Source organism: Coregonus clupeaformis, chromosome 13, assembly GCF_020615455.1.
Source record: "Coregonus clupeaformis isolate EN_2021a chromosome 13, ASM2061545v1, whole genome shotgun sequence".
In the NCBI taxonomy this organism is placed as follows: domain Eukaryota; kingdom Metazoa; phylum Chordata; class Actinopteri; order Salmoniformes; family Salmonidae; genus Coregonus; species Coregonus clupeaformis.
In genome coordinates, this window is record NC_059204.1 from 46,379,064 (window position 1) to 46,400,935 (window position 21,872).

The window sequence follows — 21,872 nt, forward strand, 5'->3', positions numbered from 1 at the left end:
TCATAGTCGTCATAGTCACAACAACCTAAGAAGAAGAAGTATGACAGATGATGATGATGACAATGATGATTCTGATCACGATGATGACGATGATGTGATGATTAGGCTGTCATGCGTTAATGAATTCCTATTCGGAAGAGGCTACTGCATGCATTGGTAGTAATAATACAAATACAGGGAGTCATTTAATGCATTTCAGATTATTTAAATGTAGCTTTATTCATTTTGACTGTTTGGTTCAATGAAACCTCTTAAAACAACTTGACACTTGCACTGTGAAGTTGGCTCCTTGGAATATTGAGTCCCCCATAGTGTTCTTCCAGAGACTCGCAGGCGCGGACCTGTGTGGTTGTGTGGCAGCAGTGTTGTCTGTTCTTGTGGTCGGACTAGGAGGGAGGTTCCTCAATCTTGGTAAGATACCTCCGTTCACTTGCAATTTTGTATCACCTGCCATCAATTTCACACGTTCAAATTATTATAATGTATATCAATGTGTGTATGTCTCTGTTATGGCAGTTTTGCTTTGTTTGCAAAAACGTGGCGGAGTGGTCTGGGTATGGAACTGTTTTATGTGGCTCACAACAATGCTGAAAATATCTTGTTAAGATGACATGTTTTATTGGACACTGAATTCACATGGTAAATTGTGTTTTACATATTACCACTCTCAATAAATCAAGTCAGCAGACTCCCTGGCTAAACGACCAGTAGCCTACGGTAAAGTAGCTTATCCTTTGTGTTTTTGTTCCACAGAGCCCCAGCTGATGATTTAAAAAAAAATCTGTACTGATTCTTGTAATTCGAAGGAGAACCAGTGTGGCATTGTTCTGCTGGTTGAAGTTTCATTGTGCGATTTACGAAGACGGCTCTATGAGTGCGAAAACGGCAAAACAAGTGGCAAAAGAGGAAAAGGAACATGCAACCAGAGGTGAGTGATCAGCCTACCTAAATGACAGAATGTATAGCCTTTAGGAGTGCTCTATGTCACTTTCACTGGAATGTCGGGGTTTAACATAATGTCAGTTGATTATCTTTTAACTAAACGAATTCAGTGCACCTCATCAATATAATATCACAACGGGTTTGACAATTATCAAGGCTACCTAGACACAGTCGATACGATATGCAAATAATAAGGGGAAACGACTGGATAAAAATAAAATAGTGTAGGTTAAGCAGAATATGCAGTGTGCATGGATTTTTAGCAGTATTGAGAATATGATCATAGAGGCGAGAAACGAGAGACAGACACCCAGTCTGTTATGGCCACTGTAGTGCGTAATGGAGAGGTTATGGTGGTTCACTGCGAGGTGCGCATTCTGGACAAACATTTATGTCATGAACAGAATCTCCGCGGGAAACGCCGCAATGGAAGCTGGGAAAATAGTATTGCCATGGAGACAAAAGAGGGATTAGACCGCGAGCTCTCACTGCTTTCACTACAGAGAGTAGACCAAATTATGTATATAAACCCTGGGTTGCTGATTCTATGTATTGGCCATGGAGAGGCTTTGAAGTCACCGGTCGGCCATGTTGGCACTCCCCAGTTCATGTATTTAAGTATTTTTTGTTGTAGTGGGGACAGTAAAATTTGTAATCTCTAAAAAATATACTATAAGGAATATATTTGTGTATATATTTTTTTGTTGTTGTATTTTTAAGTTTAGCTCACATAATATAATTTTAAAGTATGCATTAAGTTGTCTGTAATAGAATAAAGGTGGCAAAAACGAATGTAGACATTAATAAACGCATTTCTATTAGCTTCCAAAATATTTTTACGACGTGGGGGAGTGCCAAGATGGAGGCACGGTTGCTTCAACACAGCGCCCCCTAGCAGTCATCTAGTGTATATATAATTCATTGAGTAGACCTCTACAGGGAGTAGACCTAACAGGGTTTAGACCATGAGCTCTCATAATAACATAATATTCATACATTAGAAAAACAATGGTTCATTCATAGCATTCACATGACTAGAATTACTAAATAGTAGCCTAGGCGGGCACCTCAGAGACTCCAGGTAATTGTAGCTACTCAGAGTAAGGGTAAATCAAAACATCTCTCTCTCTCTCTCTCTCTCTCTCTCTCTCTCTCTCTCTCTCTTTCTCTCTGGTAGAAGGTTATATGTCATTTAGCCAATTTCTAAGGACCCCAAAGGATCTTGAAATGTTAGTGTAGACTGTAGACACAAAGTAATTAAAAGTTGATTAAATCATGTGAATTAGGGAGGTTAAATAAAGTGCAGATAAAGCAACAGAACGGTTGATAACATAAGGATTTATAAGTTGAAATGATGGAACTTTCAATTGCCTTTTCCTTAGAGGAAAGTAAAGGTGGGGATCTTTGGTAATGTTTCAGTTCAACATCTATATTGGACTTTCCAGACAGACTGTCAAAGGGGTGTTTTGTGTTCTGTATCAGGCATTTGTATAAACAAATGTTTTTATATTTTTGTTCCACATGAATTGTTGCTTTAAAGCCCTGTTCTATGCTTTAGACATGAACCAAAGTGACTGTTTTTTGTCCTAAGTTAACTGTGACAGTGTAAACCACCTTATTGTAGATTGTTATTCGGCAGATGGAGGTCTATCTCTGCCCATAGCCACAGCAGACCCTAGGGCTGCAAGACTGCTGTCTCCCACCGCCCACTGATCATGTGTGGACACTAACATATCTATCCTGACAGCTTATCATCAGTATTAAAGTGTAGGAAGCTGGAGATAATGTAATTTAACTACATGCATATTTATTTCATTCTGATTGATACAGTTTCATCGTATTCATTTATGCCAACTGATCATTTATCCAAAAGACAAAGCAAATGTTGTATGGAAAAAGTAGAGGTATCAAAAAGGCTTTTATTGAGGACATTTAAATTCCATTTTGGGCCACCCAACCCCACCCAGCATTTACACCAAAAACCCTCTGTCCAATCTCCTTCACCACAGGCTTTCACATGACAGGAGCCCATCGACATGTGTCTTGGCAGCACACTCACTCCTCCCGAGTACTGGCAGTGCCTTGTCCCAATGTTCCAGGCCAAATGGTGTGCATTCCCTCCAGAAGAAAGATGCTCAGGCAAAAGATAATGGATATTGGTGTTCTTGCTTTATCTTGCAGGATATTCTGCTGTCTCTGGTGAGAGAGGGTTATTTGTGTCCATTTCTTACTGTGTGTTTACAGTATGTGTATTGGTGATGCACAATCTAACAGATTTTGTGGTAGGATATATTATAACCACAGTGCAAGATGGCGCCTTAAGTACCCTGGATGATGTTATGTTACGGCAGGATTCTAGCCAATCTGTGGATGTGGTGATTATTGAGTCCCCCTGCCATAATAATAATAGTCTTCTGCTGTCGATTGAAGCAAGCCATCAGAATGGGAAGAGAAATCTCTCCTGAAGGTTTTCCATGAAAATGTAATGTTTGCACCGGTTTTGGCTTTTTGATATAGGTCAAATCAAATCAAATCAAATCAAATTTTATTGGTCACATGCGCCGAATACAACAAGTGCAGACATTACAGTGAAATGCTTACTTACAGCCCTTAACCAACAGTGCGTTTATTTTAAACAAAAAAGTAAGAATAAAACAACAACAAAAAAAAAAAAGTGTTGAGAAAAACAAAGAGCAGAAGTAAAATAAAGTGACAGTAGGGAGGCTATATATACAGGGGGGTAACGGTGCAGAGTCAATGTGCGGGGGGCACCGGCTAGTTGAGGTAGTTGAGGTAATATGTACATGTGGGTAGAGTTAAAGTGACTATGCATAAATACTTAACAGAGTAGCAGCAGCGTAAAAAGGATGGGGTGGGGGGCAGTGCAAATAGTCCGGGTAGCCATGATTAGCTGTTCAGGAGTCTTATGGCTTGTGGGTAGAAGCTGTTGAGAAGTCTTTTGGACCTAGACTTGGCACTCCGGTACCGCTTGCCGTGCGGTAGCAGAGAGAACAGTCTATGACTAGGGTGGCTGGAGTCTTTGACAATTTTGAGGGCCTTCCTCTGACACCGCCTGGTATAGAGGTCTTGGATGGCAGGGAGCTTTGCCCCAGTGATGTACTGGGCCGTACGCACTACCCTCTGTAGTGCCTTGCGGTCAGAGGCCAAGCAGTTGCCATACCAGGCGGTGATGCAACCAGTCAGGATGCTCTCGATGGTGCAGCTGTAGAATTTTTTGAGGATCTGAGGACCCATGCCAAATCTTTTTAGTCTCCTGAGGGGGAATAGGCTTTGTCGTGCCCTCTTCACGACTGTCTTGGTGTGCTTGGACCATGATAGTTCGTTGGTGATGTGGACACCAAGGAACTTGAAGCTCTCAACCTGTTCCACTACAGCCCCGTCGATGAGAATGGGGGCGTGCTCAGTCCTCTTTTTTTTCCTGTAGTCCACAATCATCTCCTTTGTCTTGGTCACGTTGAGGGAGAGGTTGTTGTCCTGGCACCACACGGCCAGATCTCTGACCTCCTCCCCTATAGGCTGTCTCATCGTTGTCGGTGATCAGGCCTACCACTGTTGTGTCGTCGGCAAACTTAATGATGGTGTTGGAGTCGTGCCTGGCCATGCAGTCATGGGTGAACAGAGAGTACAGGAGGGGACTGAGCACGCACCCCTGAGGGGCCCCCCGTGTTGAGGATCAGTGTGGCAGATGTGTTGTTACCTACCCTTACCACCTGGGGGCGGCCCGTCAGGAAGTCCAGGATCCAGTTGCAGAGGGAGGTGTTTAGTCCCAGGATCCTTAGCTTAGTGATGAGCTTAGAGGGCACTATGGTGTTGAATGCTGAGCTGTAGTCAATGAATAGCATTCTCACGTAGGTGTTCCTCTTGTCCAGGTGGGAAAGGGCAGTGTGGAGTGCGATAGAGATTGCATCATCTGTGGATCTGTTGGGGCGGTATGCAAATTGGAGTGGGTCTAGGGTTTCTGGGATTATGCTGTTGATGTGAGCCATGACCAGTCTTTCAAAGCACTTCATGGCTACAGACGTCAGTGCCACGGGTCGGTAGTCATTTAGGCAGGTTATCTTAGAGTTCTTGGGCACGGGGACTATGGTGGTCTGCTTGAAACATGTTGGTATTACAGACTCGGTCAGGGACATGTTGAAAATGTCAGTGAAGACACTTGCCAGTTGGTCAGCACATGCTCGGAGTACACGCCCTGGTAATCCGTCTGGCCCAGCGGCCTTGTGAATGTTGACTTGCTTAAAAGTCTTACTCACATCGGCTACGGAGAGCGTGATCACATAGTCGTCCGGAACAGCTGGTGCTCTCATGCATGCTTCAGTGTTGCTTGCCTCGAAGCGAGCATAGAAGTGGTTTAGCTCGTCTGGTAGGCTTGTGTCACTGGGCAGCTCGCGGCTGTGCTTCTCTTTGTAGTCTGTAATAGTTTTCAAGCCCTGCCACATCCGGCGAGCGTCAGAGCCAGTGTAGTATGATTCAATCTTAGACCTGTATTGACTCTTTGCCTGTTTGATGGTTCGTCGGAGGTCATAGCGGGATTTCTTATAAGCTTCCGGGTTAGAGTCCCGTTCCTTGAAAGCGGCAGCTCTACCCTTTAGCTCAGTGCGGATGTTGCCTGTAATCCATGGCTTCTGGTTGGGGTATGTACGTACGGTCACTGTGGGGACGACATCATCGATGCACTTATTGATGAAGCCAGTGACTGATGTGGTGTACTCCTCAATGCTGTCTGAAGAATCCCGGAACATGTTCCAGTCTGTGCTAGCAAAACAGTCCTGTAGCTTGGCATCTGCGTCATCTGACCACTTTTTTATTAACCGAATCACTGGTGCTTCCTGCTTCAGTTTTTGCTTATAAGCAGGAATCAGGAGGATAGAGTTATGGTCAGATTTGCCAAATGGAGGGCGAGGGAGAGCTTTGTATGCGTCTCTGTGTGTGGAGTAAAGGTGGTCTAGAGTTTTTTTCCCTCTGGTTGCACATTTGACATGCTGGTAGAAATTAGGTAGAACGGATTTAAGTTTCCCTGCATTAAAGTCCCCGGCCACTAGGAGCGCTGCATCTGGATGAGCGTTTTCCTGTTGATTAATGGCCTTGTACAACTCATTCAGTGCAATCTTAATGCCAGCATTGGTTTGTGGTGGTAAATAGACAGCTATGAAAAATATAGCTGAAAACTCTCTTGGTAAATAGTGTGGTCTACAGCTTATCATAAGATACTCTACCTCAGGCGAGCAAAACCTCGAGACTTCCTTAGTATTTGATTTTGTACACCAGCTGTTGTTTACAAATATACAGAGACCGCCACCCTTTGTCTTACCGGAGCCAGCCGTTCTGTCCTGCCGATGTAGCGTGTAGCCTGCTAGCTGAATGGTATCATTGTTGTCGTTCAGCCACGACTCCGTGAAACATAAGATATTACAGTTTTTAATGTCCCGTTGGTAGGATAACCGTAATCTTAAATCGTCAATTTTATTCTCAAAAGATTGAACGTTGGCTAATAGTATTGATGGGAGAGGCAGTTTACTCGCTCGCCGTCGGATCCTTACAAGGCACCCCGACCTACGTCCACGATATCTCCGTCTCTTCCTCAGGCGAATGACGGGGATCTGGGCCTTGCCGGGTGTCTGTAGAATATCCTTCGCGTCCGACTCGTTGAAGAAAAAGTCTTCGTCCAATGTCTTTGGGTTTTGCTTGAATTCAGTTGTCCTTTGAATGGCATGTTGATGTCATTCACCAGAATTATGATGTGCTTTTTCACGGCAGTGGAACCCCCTACCCCCAGCCTGCATTCACAATTGAGTCAAACTGTGTCTCTCTTCTACATGTTCAATGTGTGTCAATGGTGCTTGGATGCACCACAGTAAACCTTGATTGTTTTTTTCCTTTATGGGAGAAGTAGTAGGTGATGATGTCTCGGACCACATTTTATGTAGTTGTGCAGAGCTCTGGTCCCTTGTACATAAAGCGTCTCAGAGTAGTAGTGCTCTTCTAGGATCAGATTCCCCCTGTCCATATAATCTTCATCAAAAAGGCAAAACTGGTCCTAGATCAGTACTCATACTCTGAGACACTTTACGAATACGGCTCCTGGAGCCTCACTCACTCCTATTTTACTTATATTTGGCTCCATCTAGTGGAGAATGTTCAGGTGTAAAGAGTGACAACTCAACAGAGAGAAGTTACCACCAGTTTATAATACTGCACATAAGAGGGCATACCTGGTATTCTGGTGTCCTTATAGCCTAACTTGCAAATACAATCTGTAGACTAAATAATTGGATTGTAAAAGAATGCCCCTGCCCTGAGATGAAGTTAAACCATGGTTTAATGATAGAGATGATGGGAAATGGTTTCTGGAAGCTGGCTATTGTGTCTACCTTGAAGTTTTCCCCAATGACTGTGGAAATGTTTATGTTTGTGGTCAGTTAGACTATATAATAGAGTTACCTAATGATAGACAGGGTCATAATATGACTACATCTTACAGATTGTAGTTTATATATTATATAGCCTACTCCCTGCACATTATGACTAATTTTAATTCTTGAAAGCTCCTTTTCGTTTGATAATTTCTCTAATGCAAAACCGTCTATTATTCACCACGATGACGACCATCTGGGTCTTAACAGGAAGAACGAGCATGTTAATATCATTGTCCAGAGCTGTCGGCCTAATAAGACTTCCTTATTACTTCTAGATTAAATTAGTTGCTAGTCAAATCTTTAAAGCTGGAATCCTTAATGGTGAAACTGCCACATTCGTTTGCGATATTACAACAACAAAGAAGTTACTGCAAACAATGAACATGCGCGATAGAACAGAAGCATATGTACTGCACATTTTTTTTGCCATGATGCTCAACGATCCCCAGCGCTCCCCACCTCTGCTTCATCAACAAAACAAAAAAGATAACAACTGCTGTGTGGCGGACAGTGACACTGTTTCCGCCTACTGCAGAATCCATCTTTAAGGGTGGTGGATTGCTTGGTTTCCCCTTTCTTTCCTCGCCTGTTGTGGGAGAGTTGTAGGCTATGTAATGGATACCTGCGATCCATTTGATGTTTAGATCAATTCAGCCATGAAGACGTCAATGTCACAGTCCATAACATTCACCATTTACAGTAAATGTAATGCCAGGGTGAATAAAATGAACATTTGCCATAACAAAGGATAGACTTCTAAGCCATTATATGCAATTTTATGTTTGTAAAGGCGTTCCCTTACCTTTCTGCACATCAGCGTAGGCTACAGTGGCCCAGTATTGCAAGTTTTTGCCCGATCAGCGAAACCTTTCGATAAATCATTAATGAGCATTTCGAAAGTCATAATAATGGCCTTCCACTAATGCTCTATAATGATCTCCTATCACAACCACGTGCACATATTTAATGGATGGAATGCCTTTGAGAATTTGTCGGTTTAAACTTCGGAAAGGCCTGTCCCCTTTCACTGTGCATATCCGGGAAGTGTTGAAACGTTAACAAAGGACTCTTCCTTGGCTCCGCGAAGTGAAGCATGACTTTCCCTCTCCGGAGATCAGCATCAGGTACGCTCATTTAAATACGTTTTATTATTAAAATATAGACTAACCTTTTGTGTTTTTTAACTAAAATAGAAAATAATGAGTTTTTGATGGGAGGAGGCTCCGATTTAACAAAAAAGTATAATGCTTTTCCCATTCAATTCAATCAAATATTAGGCCTAGCCTACACTCTTAGCAAAAAGGGTTCCAAAAGGGTTCTTCGGCTTTCCCCATGGGAGAACCCTTTTGGGTTCCATGTAGACCCTCTGTGGAAAGGGTACTTCATGGAACCCAAAAAGGTTATATGTGGAACCAAAAGGGTTTTACCTGGAACCAAAATGTGTTCTTCAAAGGGTTCTCCTATGGGGACAGCCGAAGAACCATTTTAGGTTCTATATAGCACCTTTTTGTACTGAGTCTACATAGCCTAATGCTCCTGTTCGCATACCGTAGTTTGACACATCTACACCTGCATGAAGCGTGTGCATCGTTTTCGTGACTGTTGTATAGTTTGTGTTTTTTGGGATGTCACTTCTTGCCACTGTGGGGCAATAATGCATAATGTGACTAACTGTAAGTCGCTCTGGATAAGAGCGTCTGCTAAATGACTAAAATGTAAAATGAAGTAGTTTTTCCTCTCCTGGAGTGACTGTTGTGAGTGTGAGTGCTGTCCATGGTGCTGATCTTAGAGGTAACGGTCCCTGTCCATGGTGCTGAGCTCAGAGGTAACGGTCCCTGTCCATGGTGCTGAGCTCAGAGGTAACGGTCCCTGTCCATGGTGCTGAGCTCAGAGGTAACGGTCCCTGTCCATGGTGCTGATCTTAGAGTAGGGGTCCCTGTCCATGGTGCTGAGCTCAGAGGTAACGGTCGCTGTCCATGGAGCTGAGCTCAGAGGTAACGGTCCCTGTCCACGGTGCTGATCTTAGAGGTAACCGTCCCTGTCCATGGTGCTGATATTGTGATGTTTTTGTTCATGGTGCTAATGTAGTGAAATTCCCTGTCAAATATAATTTAATATGTTTTTCATAGAAATAGTACTGTACGTTTGCGCTGTTGTGGTTCTCTGTAGCTCAACTGGTAGAGCACGGCGCTTGTAACGCCAGGGTAGTGGGTTCGATCCACGGGACCACCCATACACAAAAAAATAAAAATGTATGCACGCATGACTGTAAGTAGTCTGCTAAATGGCATATTATTATATTATTACTGTTCAAGGTGCTAAAGTTAAGTGAAGCTCCCTGTTCAAAGAACTGAAGTCATAAGTGACACTCACTGTCCAAGGTGCTGAAGTTATAAATAACGCTCCCTGCCCAAGGTGCTGAAGTTACATTTTGTTGCTTTCCTGCGATATTTTATGTTAAAAAATGTATCTTTTCACAGTTTAACTGTTGTTGTTGTTATGGGTGAGGTTGTTATTTTACTGTTGATAGGAGAAGGCAAGAATTAGGTCATTCTAAGTGTGAGTGATTCTCTATGAACTGCATGTGACGCAATTGAAGAAATGATCTGTGTAAAGGGCCTTAGAGAGAGGGCACCAGAGGAAAGTAAACAGATAATCACATTTTATGGAAATAATTTTATGGAAATAATTCATCCAAATACAAAGAAAGTTATAGTAGGGGAAAGTTATACTTGCCTACGTGGACATTTTATTTCACATAAAATCTAATTAAATCTCAATCGAATAATATTATTGGTTATTTTTAATTATTCATCCAAATAAAACTAGGAGGCGCCACTCATTGATCCTCTAACTTTCATCATCATGAAAGGATATATGGCGCTAGACTAAACTGAAATGCATTTCAATCTGATGACTGATGCGGTTGTAACCTGAGTGGCATTGGCTTTGACGTTAGACAGATGTTACCTCAAGATGAAGTCCCACACCATAGTCTTTCTTGAATCCGACGACATTTCAGCTTATGTTCTCGACGCTTCGGAAAGCACCAATTTAATGAACCTTTTGGAAAGTATGTTATGCAGATTCACCTCACATGTCCACATCCCTTTTGGAGAGGCTACAGGGAGCTGAATGAGGCATGATCTGCCGCAAACAAGTTAGTCTTAGCAGAAAACACTCATCTGGGTACACCTCCCTCTCCTGATTATTTTTGCGATGAGGACATATGCGACATCAGTGCTATCTATATATATATCCCTGGATTTATATGATGCAACGTTTTCTTGAATTGTTTTTGGATCAGCGTCTCATGCCTTGCCTGTCAGATGCTGATATTCAGTTACCTGTTTCTCCTAATGAATTGGGACAAGACTCCTTCCTATTGCGCAATTCATACCGCAGAGTTAGGGAGGTGAAAGGAGTAATGGCCCCACTAGTATTCTGCCAGCAGCACAAATTATGACGTCACTTTCATATGGTAATGAGGAAACCTTCAAAATAAAACCCCACCAGTTTCAACATCATTTTCATTCAGCCATGAAGACATCAACAGTGGATGGGCTTCCGATTGTATTTAAAACTGGTGAGGTAGGTTTATGCCACCATAACAAACCTGGCCCAATGGGAAATCCGCAAGCAGTTGTCTGGACTTCACAGAAAAGTGAACATTCAACACAGTTGCAATGTATTATTCTACAAACCGATATATCAATATCGAATCGAAAACTGATGTCGATATAGATTTTCCGTATCGGTGCCCATCACTAATTTAATGACTTTATTCAATGAGTGATTGAAACGAATCATGCATTTTTAGCTGAAACAGTTCATGAAATTGGGGACTGAAATGAATGAATGTGTTAGACCGTGAATTAACTGACACATTTTATTAAATAAATTGCAGTGCTTCTCAGAATTTTTGATCTTTCAACTGTCATTGTTGATTATCTCATGTAAACTCAGAAAATGCCTTTGCTGACCTTGATAGATAATCATCATAATATAAATTGTAAAATGATCTTGCCTCTGTTATTGTTTTTGAAAACTAGACAAATGTGCTGCTGGGTATTTAGACCACAGTCCCCCATGAAATGACACCATATATAGATTCTACAGACCCTACTGAGTATTCTTAACCCCACTTTTACTTCGGCACATATCATATTTTTTCTCTATAAACCAAAATGTAATTCATATACAATGTATTGCATTGCAGTGAATGGAGTGGGTGGAGTAAGGAGTCACCAGCACTCTGTATTAAACCCATTGCCCAGACCAATTTAAGTTTAGCAGACTCTATTGAGTAATTTCAATTCCAACTACATATATTTGTATTTTATTAAAGTGTATTTCTTTAAATATAGTCTACACAATAGCTTTCAACATACCAGTATTGGTGTAAACCTTCTAAAGAAATGTTGGTATAAATAAAACAATATTACAAATAAATGTACGTCAAATTATGCAATGCTGTGAAAAACAATTGTACTGCACTAGAATGCTAAAAATATATTCCCAAAGTTTAGCATGTCTTTGCAGGGGGACTCTTATTTTGAAAAAAAGACATCTGTGATCTTGCTGCCAGCATAATATCCTGCTGCTAGGAGAACAGTAATAGGGGAACCTCTGCACCAAAATGAGGCAAGACTCTCTCTCTCTCTCTCTCTCTCGCTCTCTCTCGCTCCCTATCCCCTCACAGCATAACATATATGATTTTTATACCACATGGCTCTAACAGGTTCTCTTTCCCGTAAACCATACTGTACGTGGCATTGGCTCCAACCCGGAGGAGAGGATTGCTTGTGGTTGCTGCATCAATGGCACACACAACTATGACAAGAGTTGTTTCATTGATTGAAAAACATTTTGAGGACTGCATTTTTCTCACGGAGAGCGGACAAATCACAGCCATTGTGTGCATGCAGGAGAAGCTGCAGTGATCAACAACAAATCGAATGTATAAATTGGAGGGACTAGCTGTTGATTCACAGCTGAAGGCGCACCAGAATCTTCTTTTCCAGCTTTGACAATTAAAATGTGTAGGCTACTATAATGATTTTATTACACACTTGAAGGCTATCATGGATTATATGGTTTACTTAAAAACAATACTGCTAAGACTTCATTGGATAATATTCATTGTATGGTGAGTGGAGGATATAGAATTTTCTCCTGGGACGTTTTGTCATCACCAAGCCGCTAAACTGGCTATGGCCGCGGCGATCGCCAGCTCCCTCATTCGGCAGAAGAGGCAGGCGAGGGAGCGGGAGAAGGCGAATGCCTGCCGCTGCGCAAGCAGTCCGGATAATTGCAAAGCAGGGGACAGGGGACCCTGTGAGAAACCGAGCAAGCTGAACGTGTTCTCACGTGTCAAACTCTTTGGCTCTAAGAAACGGAAGAGAATAAGGCGACCAGGTGTGCTCTTGAGTGTGATCTTTCGACTTAACACAAAAACTGTCATCATCACCATCATCATCATCAGCGGTGTAGTGGTGCCTGGAGAAGTGGGTATACTTTAATTTTGCCAATAATTTCCCAAACAGTCAGCCTGGCGAAGGAAAGGTGCCCTGTGTGAAAAATTCAATGAGAAACAGTGACATACACTCTGAATTACCTAAAATGATAAATCCCATATTGATCTTTCACAGTCAGGCCAACCCAAGCTGTACTGTGCATGTAGGATAATAGTAGGCCTACTATTGAAACAGAAAAAGTAGGCTGTCAACTGAGTCAGAATTTACAGGTTTAGTTTTTTTCCCATTTTCTTCAGGTTTTTGGTCTCAAAGTCACACTTTTTTAATAGAAGGCAACAAAAGTGGATGTTCTAAGTCGATAACAATGCTTAAACCACATCAGGAGACCACTTTTGAGGTTTGGGAGCAATCTAAGACTTTTAGATTTTTAAGTGTAGTTACCCTTTAATTCAAGTGGTTAGTGGTGTTTCTGTAGCACATGAGATGGAGTTGGCAAAACATTTTTGCCAATGGATTGATGCAAATAATCATGATATCATTCTGCCAGGTAGGCATAGGCTACTTTGTAGCTAGTTAATATTTAATTGAGAAGGTTTTTGGGAAAGCCTTTCCATCTACCAGAAGACGGTTAGGCCTATCATTAGAATCGTTATATATTTCCTGTTCCTTAATTGTTTGAAACCTGGATGTTTTACTTCATATTATGAGGCATGTCTTACCTTGCTTCAAAGAAGCCTATAGCCAAAATCCCACCATAGAAACGTGGAGGCAATTGTTTTATAAAGACTTACTCATATGCGTTCTCCTGTTCAATTGGTTTTCTTACAACTTTCTTTCATTGTCTAGCAGCCAAAGGCATTATTCTAGTCATATTAGTGACCCATGATAGTTGTTGCATCTTTAGATCTTCCCTCTTTCAAAATGTCTGCTCACATGTGCAGTGTGCATTTTAGAATGGTATTTATCCACAAATTGCATTTTGGAACATTTGCACATAGGCCTACCACTGTGTGCACATTTCTGCACCTAAAATGTGAAAAAATAATAGTTGATCAACATTTTAAGCTAAACATTCTGATCTGTTCCATCAACCTTATTAATTGATATGGCGTATACCTCCACCACACTACTTTGATATGCATCGTGGGGATTAAGAAGTGAGTATACACAATGCCCACTGAAAAATAAGTTGGTATACAGCGTATACCTGCGTATACCCTCCACTACACCACCGATCATCACCACGAACACAAACAGCACCACTTCTATCCTATCCCACTTTAAATGTGAAGATCTTGGAGCAATGACACCTCTGTCCAAATGTTGATATTATAGCATAAAAATACCTTATTTGACTATTTATTCCATCAAACTCTGGTGATTCTGAAAGTCCATGCACTCATCAATTCATTACCTCACTCTAACACTTAAGACACCAGCAATACATTCAGTGCCATTATTGGATAAGTGCGCAACACCTTCACACTGCCATGCTTCTGTTGTGCATGATATTATCATCTAAACAAGAATGCAATTCAAACTACATTGTCCCGTATCCAGACAGATAGAGCACCTGTTTTTGAATCTATGAATTAGCTTTTTCTTGCACGGCCGGCCACCACTATCCCAGGTACCCATCACACTGTCTGGGTTTGTGCCATAGTGTGATGTCTATGGGATGCCTGAGGTTCCCCGGATAGTTTACTACTGACTGTGAAGCAGTGGCAAACTAGTAGCGTTGGACTATAGACTTGGCATATGTCCAATCTCTCCTCCCCTCCTCTCTTCCCCGTTCTCACGTTCTGCCCTGTCGTCTCCACAGAGCCCCAGCTCAAGGGGATAGTGACGAGGCTGTACAGCCGCACAGGATTCTACCTTCAAATGCAAGCTGATGGAACCATCGACGGAACCGAGGATGAGGACAACAGCTATGGTAGGACTATGTGCATTTGACTGTGTTTTTGCCTTTAATTTATTCAGATTTGAGATGATTGTTATATAGAATTCAAGAAGAAATGTAGCCTTGACTTTTTTGCTCAACGTTTCCTGTAGCTGTATTTTCACTATTTACATATTGAGTATAATGTTACAGTATACTACGCACCCTCTCTCTATTGTATTCCACATTGCAGCTGTGTTCAACCTCATTCCTGTTGGGCTGCGAGTTGTGGCCATCCAGGGGGTTCAGACCAAACTCTACCTGGCCATGAACAACGACGGCTTCCTGTATACCTCTGTGAGTCTCCTTCCTTCTCCACCACAACATTGGGTCTCCTACATGCTAAACGCAGGTTGTATATCACAGTATAGTAATTAGCTGTGTTACTGAGCTAGTTGATTACATTGAAGGTCACCTTAACTGCCATGTTAATAATATTTAAGCATCATTTGTTGGTTTGAAAACCCAAGTTGGTTCCATTTGTTGGTGTGTTTATGTCCCCATTGGTAACCTGGGGGGCATCTTATTGAGAGGGCTGGTTTGTATTCTGGGGGAGACACATGAGTATGGAAATGCTAATGTTAATCCTCTCAAGTTGTTATTGTTTTAGCTCTGGTAAGGTTATTTAGCAATCTGCATGGAAAAATACAGCATGGACTGAATTTCAAACACTATTTAGATTAATTCTGTTTATTTACTCCTGAGTGGCGCAGTGGTCTAAGGCACTGCATCGCAGTGCAAACTGTGCCACTAGAGATCCTGGTTCGAATCCAGGCTCTGTCGCAGCCGGCCGCGACCGGGAGGCCCATGGGGCGGCGCACAATTGGCCCAGCGTCGTCCAGGGTAGGGGAGGGAATGGCCGGCAGGGATGTAGCTCAGTTGGTAGAGCAACTGAGTTGATAGAGCATGGCGTTTGCAACGCCAGGCTTGTGGGTTCGATTCCCGACTGTAAGTCGCTCTGGATAAGAGCGTCTGCTAAATGACTAAAATGTAAATGTAAATTTAAATTGCCTAAAGCCTAGCCTAGCCGTTTGTGTGTGGGTGTTGTGACGTCACGAGAGGCTACACAGCTTTCAGCGGGATTGCTCAAGTAGTGCAAGGAGACAAGGTTCAAACAAAACAAGGATTTTATTATAGGTCTTGGGAAATTAACGAAAATATAACAAAATTATGTTCTCTTGTGGCTCTTTAAGGGTTAACAGTTCAGGGATGTCTCTTCCACATCCAAAATCATAATTCTCACTCGCTCAGATAACTTTTCCCCAGCCTTACTGTAGTCCACGTTGCAGCTAGTGGCCAACCCAGCAAAAAGTCCTTCCAAATGTCTCTCACGTATTTCCACAGGTGCATATATCCAAAGGTGAGTATTTCCCAAAGGTAAGTATCTCCAAATCCTTATATTCCTCATGGAAGTGGACGTGCAGCACTCTTGTCCTCCAGAGAGCCCAGGTTGGAGACCGTGTCTCTTCCCTTCAACAAACCTTCAGCTCCTCAGCTCCTGATTGGTTTCAGCTGCGTGGGAAGATTGGCCATAGAGGGGTGGAGTTCCCGACCATACCAGCAGATGGAGCCATAGCTGTCTGGGTTTGCAGCCATCTCAGGGGGATGTAACGTCCCTCCAGGACACAGCCTCTCGTGACATCACAGTGTGTTTGTGTGGTCACCATGAACATTGGTGTCACTGGATATCTCTTGCCAGAATGTGGTTTTGTATCGATCATTGCCAATGAAAATATTGATCTTTGTCTGGCAATTGAATGAATCAGTGTTTTCATACTGTGCAGTTTAAAATCAGCTCTCATCCACAATCTGTGCAAGCTGTGGGAGTGATGGATGGCTCATGGTGGCTCCAAAAATCAGAGATTCCCATCCTAGGCATGTTCACACAGTATGGCAAGCGAGTTCAATTCAGCTCATCAGTTAACTGAGGTTTTTGCAACTCAGTTCTGAAAGTGAACAGTGGTAGGGGATCTCTTATTGTAGATTTGCTGCCGGGCACTGTGTGGCTGGCTTATCCTGACTTGTAAGCTGTGCACGTAAAAGGTTCCCAAGCATAGAAATGGAATTGGTCCGAACTGCCTTTTAGCTCAGTCTTCTGTGCCGCTTTTGACCAATTCCATCAGTGTTTCAGTCCAGTTAGTTGTTCCATCCCTTCTGTCTTCATTTACTCCCCTTTGGGCATTTGATATGAATGGAGAGCCTAGGACCTAGGTGATAGTGAAATGGCTGAAATTAGGTGGCTATTTCTTTCTTTCTCTCTGTCTGTCCATCTCTGTTTCTTCTCTCTTTATGTTGTCTCACATTTACACTCCTGTCTTTCTCTCTTCGCTGTCTCCCTCTTTAGGAACACTTCACCCCAGAGTGTAAGTTCAAGGAGTCAGTGTTTGAGAACTACTACGTGACCTACTCCTCCATGATCTACAGACAGCAGCAGTCGGGCAGGGCCTGGTACCTTGGCCTCAATAAAGAGGGGGTCATCATGAAGGGCAACCACGTGAAGAAGAATAAACCAGCGGCCCACTTCATCCCTAAACCACTAAAAGGTGAGTGGTCCTTTTTCTGAGAGGCTTTGTGTTTGTCTTTGTGTATCTGTGTTGAAGTCTGTTGGGGGAACCCTTAAGTGTCTCGTTAGAAAGACTCACCCTAGTATATTGTTGCGTTTTACAGCATAATGTTTGTCAAAGGCATGACCTCTGCATAATCAGTGTTGGGGAAGCTACTCTGAAAATATAGTTTACCAAGCTACCAATTACTTCACACTAGAAGAAGTTAAGATACACTAAAACGACCCTTAAGAAACATATAGTTTACTTAACTAAACTACCACCAAGCTACAGCTAAATGTAATTACTACTCCCCAACACTGTGCATAATACAGACAACCAGACTTTATCTTTACCAAACTTGATCCCCTCTCTGCCTCTTTGTCTTCCAGTTGCCATGTACAGAGAACCGTCTCTCCATGATCTGACAGAGTTCTCCCGCTCTGGCAGCGGTACTCCCACCAAGAGCCGCAGTGCATCGGCCCTGCTGAACGGAGGAGGGAAGCCGCTGAGCCAGAACGAGCAGTCCACATAGCTGTGGGGATCAGCCTCGGGCAGAGGGCGGCTCTCACAGTCTTACAGTAAGCAGACTCAACTGATCCTCATCAAACTGAACAGGTGGAGAGGAAGGACATTTACTTAGCTTAGTGTGTACTGAAACCACTGTGACAGACTATGACATCATCAATTAAATAAATCCATGAGCTTCTGCGGGTCAACTTTGCTATGAACTTCGATACAAAAAGCCTAAACCATTTTGCTGGTCTGGAGTTTATATTCTTTCTTGGATTATTCTTGAGCATATGTAGTGTATTACACATGTATATCTCTCCAAGGGTCTTGAGAGGGAGTGTTACTGGCCAGTAATTATGTGGTCTGTGATCTGTTGCTTCCATGCCTCCTAAAAAAGCAATTTCTTTGTGTTTGAGTCCAAGAAAAGTGTACATATCTGCAAGCCTTCTGCCTCGGTCTGACTATCTGCCATATACATTGCTTGCAAGTGATACCAATTGCGTTCATTTGTTCCTGTGTACCAAAGACTCAAACGTGTTTCTCTGGTTTTGCTCAAGACAAAGAAGTCTGAAAAACTGTGTACTAATCGTACTACATACTATTTAGAACATACTGTTTTTAAAAATGTATATAGTAAGCAACACATATCAACATACTAGGCTCACCCATACTGAGAATGCATCATCTAATGCACAGTTGCGTTGTTTTCCACCATTCATTAATTTTTGTACAATTCTTCCCCTTATCTGATTATCAGCTGTTGCCAAACACAGCTGAAAGATTCTCTTTCTCAATAGCATGCAGCGAATTCGTACTAGATGAAAAGTTGAAATGATTATGACATCGTGGCATTTAAAGCATATAACATTTTCGAAATGTCACATACTAATAAAACTTTCTTTAGAACGCAAGTAGACTATGAGTAGGCTACGGGTAATCGGACACGACCAATGTGTGGTTTATAGCGACTTGTTTTGACAGACCCTCTCTGTTTCTCTATAGTGTTTAAAGAGTCCGTTTCCATCTTCATTTATTACATCCGAAGCCTAATTAGAGACCTCTGTTTGTGAGATCTTGTTGTTTAAATACTTACATCAACCCTTTTACAGTCATTAGTAGGCTCCTTTTACATTCTAGATGACATAACAAACCATAAATGTACTTTCATATTGTATTTAGATCTGTTTAGTCATTTGTTTGCGTGTATGTGTATTAAGTGCTTGCTTGCGTGTATGTGCGTGTGTGCGTGCGTGCGTGTATGTGGAAGGATAATAACATAATCCTTGATTTTGTAATGTACAATCAAGTGGGGATTATTAGTGAAATTGAGGGCTCTTCCAGATAAAATGATTGTATGTATTCTCCTGCATAGTTTTTTCCTTCCCTGAGGCCAAATACACTGAACAAAAATATAAACACAACCTGCAACAATTTCTAAGATTTTACTGAGTTACAGTTCATATAAGGAAATCAATCAATTGAAATAAATTAATTAGGCCCTGATCTATGGATTTCACATGACTGGGAATTCAGATATGCATCAGTTGGTCACAGATACCTTTAAAAAAAAAAGGTAGGGGCGTGGATCAGAAAACCAGTCAGTATCTGGTGTGACCACCATTTGCCTCATGCAGGGCAACACATCTCCTTCGTATAGAGTTGATCAGGCTGTTTATTGTGGCCTGTGGAATGTTGTCCCACTCCCCTTTAATGGTAGTGCAAAGTTGCTGGATATTGGTGGGAACTGGAACACGCTGTCGTACACGTCGATCCAGAGCAAACCAAACATGCTCAATGGGTGACATGTCTAGTGAGTAGGCTGATTTTCAGCTTCCAGGAATTGTGTACAGATCCTTTCGACATGGGGCCATGCATTATCATGCTGAAACATGAGGTGATGGTGGCATATGAATGGCACGACAATGGGCCTCAGGATCTCATCACGGTATCTCTGTGCATTCAAATTGCCATCGATGAAATGCAATTGTGTTCATTGTCCATAGTTTATGCCTGCCCATACCATAACCCGACCGCCACAATGGGGCACTCTGTTCACAACATTGAAATCAGCAAACCGCTCGCCCACACAACGCCATACATGCTGTCTGCCATATGCACGCAGATGAGCTTCCCTGATATGGTTTCTGACAGTTTGTGCAGAAATTCTTCGGTTTTGCAAACCCACATTTTCATAATCTGTCCGGGTGGCTGGTCACAGATGATCCCGCAGGTGAAGAAGCCGGATGTGGAGGTCCTGGGCTGGCGTGAGGCCAGTTGGACTTACTGCCAAATTCTCTAAAACAACGTTCGAGGCGGCTTATTTTAGAGAAATGAACATTAAATTCTCTGGCAACAGCTCTGGTGGACATTCCTGCAGTCAGCATGCCAATTGCATGCTCCCTCAAAACTTGAGACATATGTGGCATTGTGTTGTGTGACAAAACTGCACATTTTAGTGGCCTTTTATTGTCCCCAGCACAAGGTGCACCTGTGTAATGATCATGCTGTTAAATCAGCTTCTTAATATGCCACACCTGTCAGGTGGATGGATTATCTTGGCAAAGGAGAAATGCTCACTAACAGGGATGTAAACACATTTTTGAACAACATTTGAGAGAAATAAGCTTTTTGTGCGTATGGAACATTTCAGGGATCTTCTATTTCAGCTCACGAAACATGAGACCAACACTTTACATGTTGCGTTTATATTTTTGTTCAGTATAGATGCTGATGTCTATCATTTGGTTTGATTTATTGATTTATTGACAATATTATTGCATGGGAGACTGTGGACCTCTGGGAAATAGCAGCATGATGTACTACTGTAGGTCTACAGTGCTTATTATCAACCTGTTTTTGACCCTGTGCTCCAGTCTGTACCAGTCTACAAGTGAATGATCCAGAGCACAGATACACTTTTCATCTGGTAACTTCTTCCAGTATGTTATTTGTTGTTCTAATGAAAATGCACTGAATAAAATGTTTATAAGGAAATACGATTTTTGTCAAGTGCTTAGGCTGTCCCTGTCTTCTGCTTGTTGATACTAGTGGCCCCACCCCAGCTATGAAAGGGTTAAACTGCTGTCATCAGTACTAATACTGAGACTACAATATCCTGGGTGTAAAATGTCCATCCATCTATTATGGATGGGCTAGCTAGATCATCTTCAATGAATCCTTAGGGAACTGATAAACCCATCTTCGTGTGGTGCTAAAACTGAAAGGCCATTAACATTGATGGTAATGCCTCACATGTTGAAATCCAAGGCCATCTCAGCAGGAGAGTGAGCCAATCACGCCGGAGTGGAGCACAACTCTAGAGCTCTGCTTGAGATGGCATAGACCTCAGTACAAACAGCATTATAAATGTGAGTTCCCACAAACCGAGAAAGAGAAGGTGCAGGAGAAATTGTGCAGACTGAAAGAAATTGGTAGAGCATGTCTATTCGCCATAGAAAGAAAGAAATGCAGTACACGTGGGGAGAGCCCTTCAGTGCAGTGAGGGTGGAGAAAGCATACAGATGTAAGATCCTAATTTGAGATAGTTTTCTACAGCAGGAAAATAATCCTGCAGCAATAGGAAATGTGTCATGTTTATTGGCTGTGAGCCCTGATTACTCCAGAGGGTTGTGAATTATTGTATGGATTATAATTAATGGACATTGTTTGTAGGGGTTGATCCATTTTTCTTTGGGCAAATCAAGTCTGAAAGCTTTTTAAAATCTTGAATACACTATTAAGTTAGCATTTCCTGCTGTGCAGGAATATTCTCAGCAACAAAAGAGTGATCAAATTAAGATCCTACATCTGTAAAAGCATAAGTTGCACATGGTCAAGACCACAGGGACTGACTGACAGTCATGAAACAGGAGGTACCACTGGGCTCATAGACCTCCTGCATTTTGATTGATTATAGTATTGATGACAACACAGAGTACAGTGCACATCCTTGACAGCAATCAATAGATGGACCTAGAGCCCTGGGTTCAAGGATAAGGTAAACATGCATAACAGGCCAGAG

General features: G+C 42.2%; 1 protein-coding gene across 5 annotated transcripts; it reads left to right on the top strand.

Annotated features, from left to right (window-relative positions):
• The first annotated feature begins 303 nt into the window (after window positions 1-303).
• On the top strand, window positions 304-19,318 carry LOC121579624 (fibroblast growth factor 13). Of its 5 annotated transcripts, XM_041894374.2 has the most exons (7): window positions 304-411; window positions 754-928; window positions 2,952-3,141; window positions 14,679-14,789; window positions 14,989-15,092; window positions 17,140-17,338; window positions 17,731-19,318. In XM_041894374.2, the coding sequence occupies exons 4-7, from the start codon at window positions 14,738-14,740 to the stop codon at window positions 17,871-17,873; spliced, it is 498 nt and encodes a 165-aa protein (XP_041750308.1). In that variant the 5' UTR covers window positions 304-411; window positions 754-928; window positions 2,952-3,141; window positions 14,679-14,737; the 3' UTR covers window positions 17,874-19,318. The 5 variants fall into 5 exon arrangements, with proteins under 5 accessions (XP_041750308.1, XP_041750305.1, XP_041750306.1 ...); XM_041894371.2 differs by lacking the exon at window positions 2,952-3,141; XM_041894372.2 differs by lacking the exon at window positions 2,952-3,141 and having other exon boundaries at window positions 310-411; window positions 807-928.
• Window positions 19,319-21,872: the final 2,554 nt, after the last annotated feature.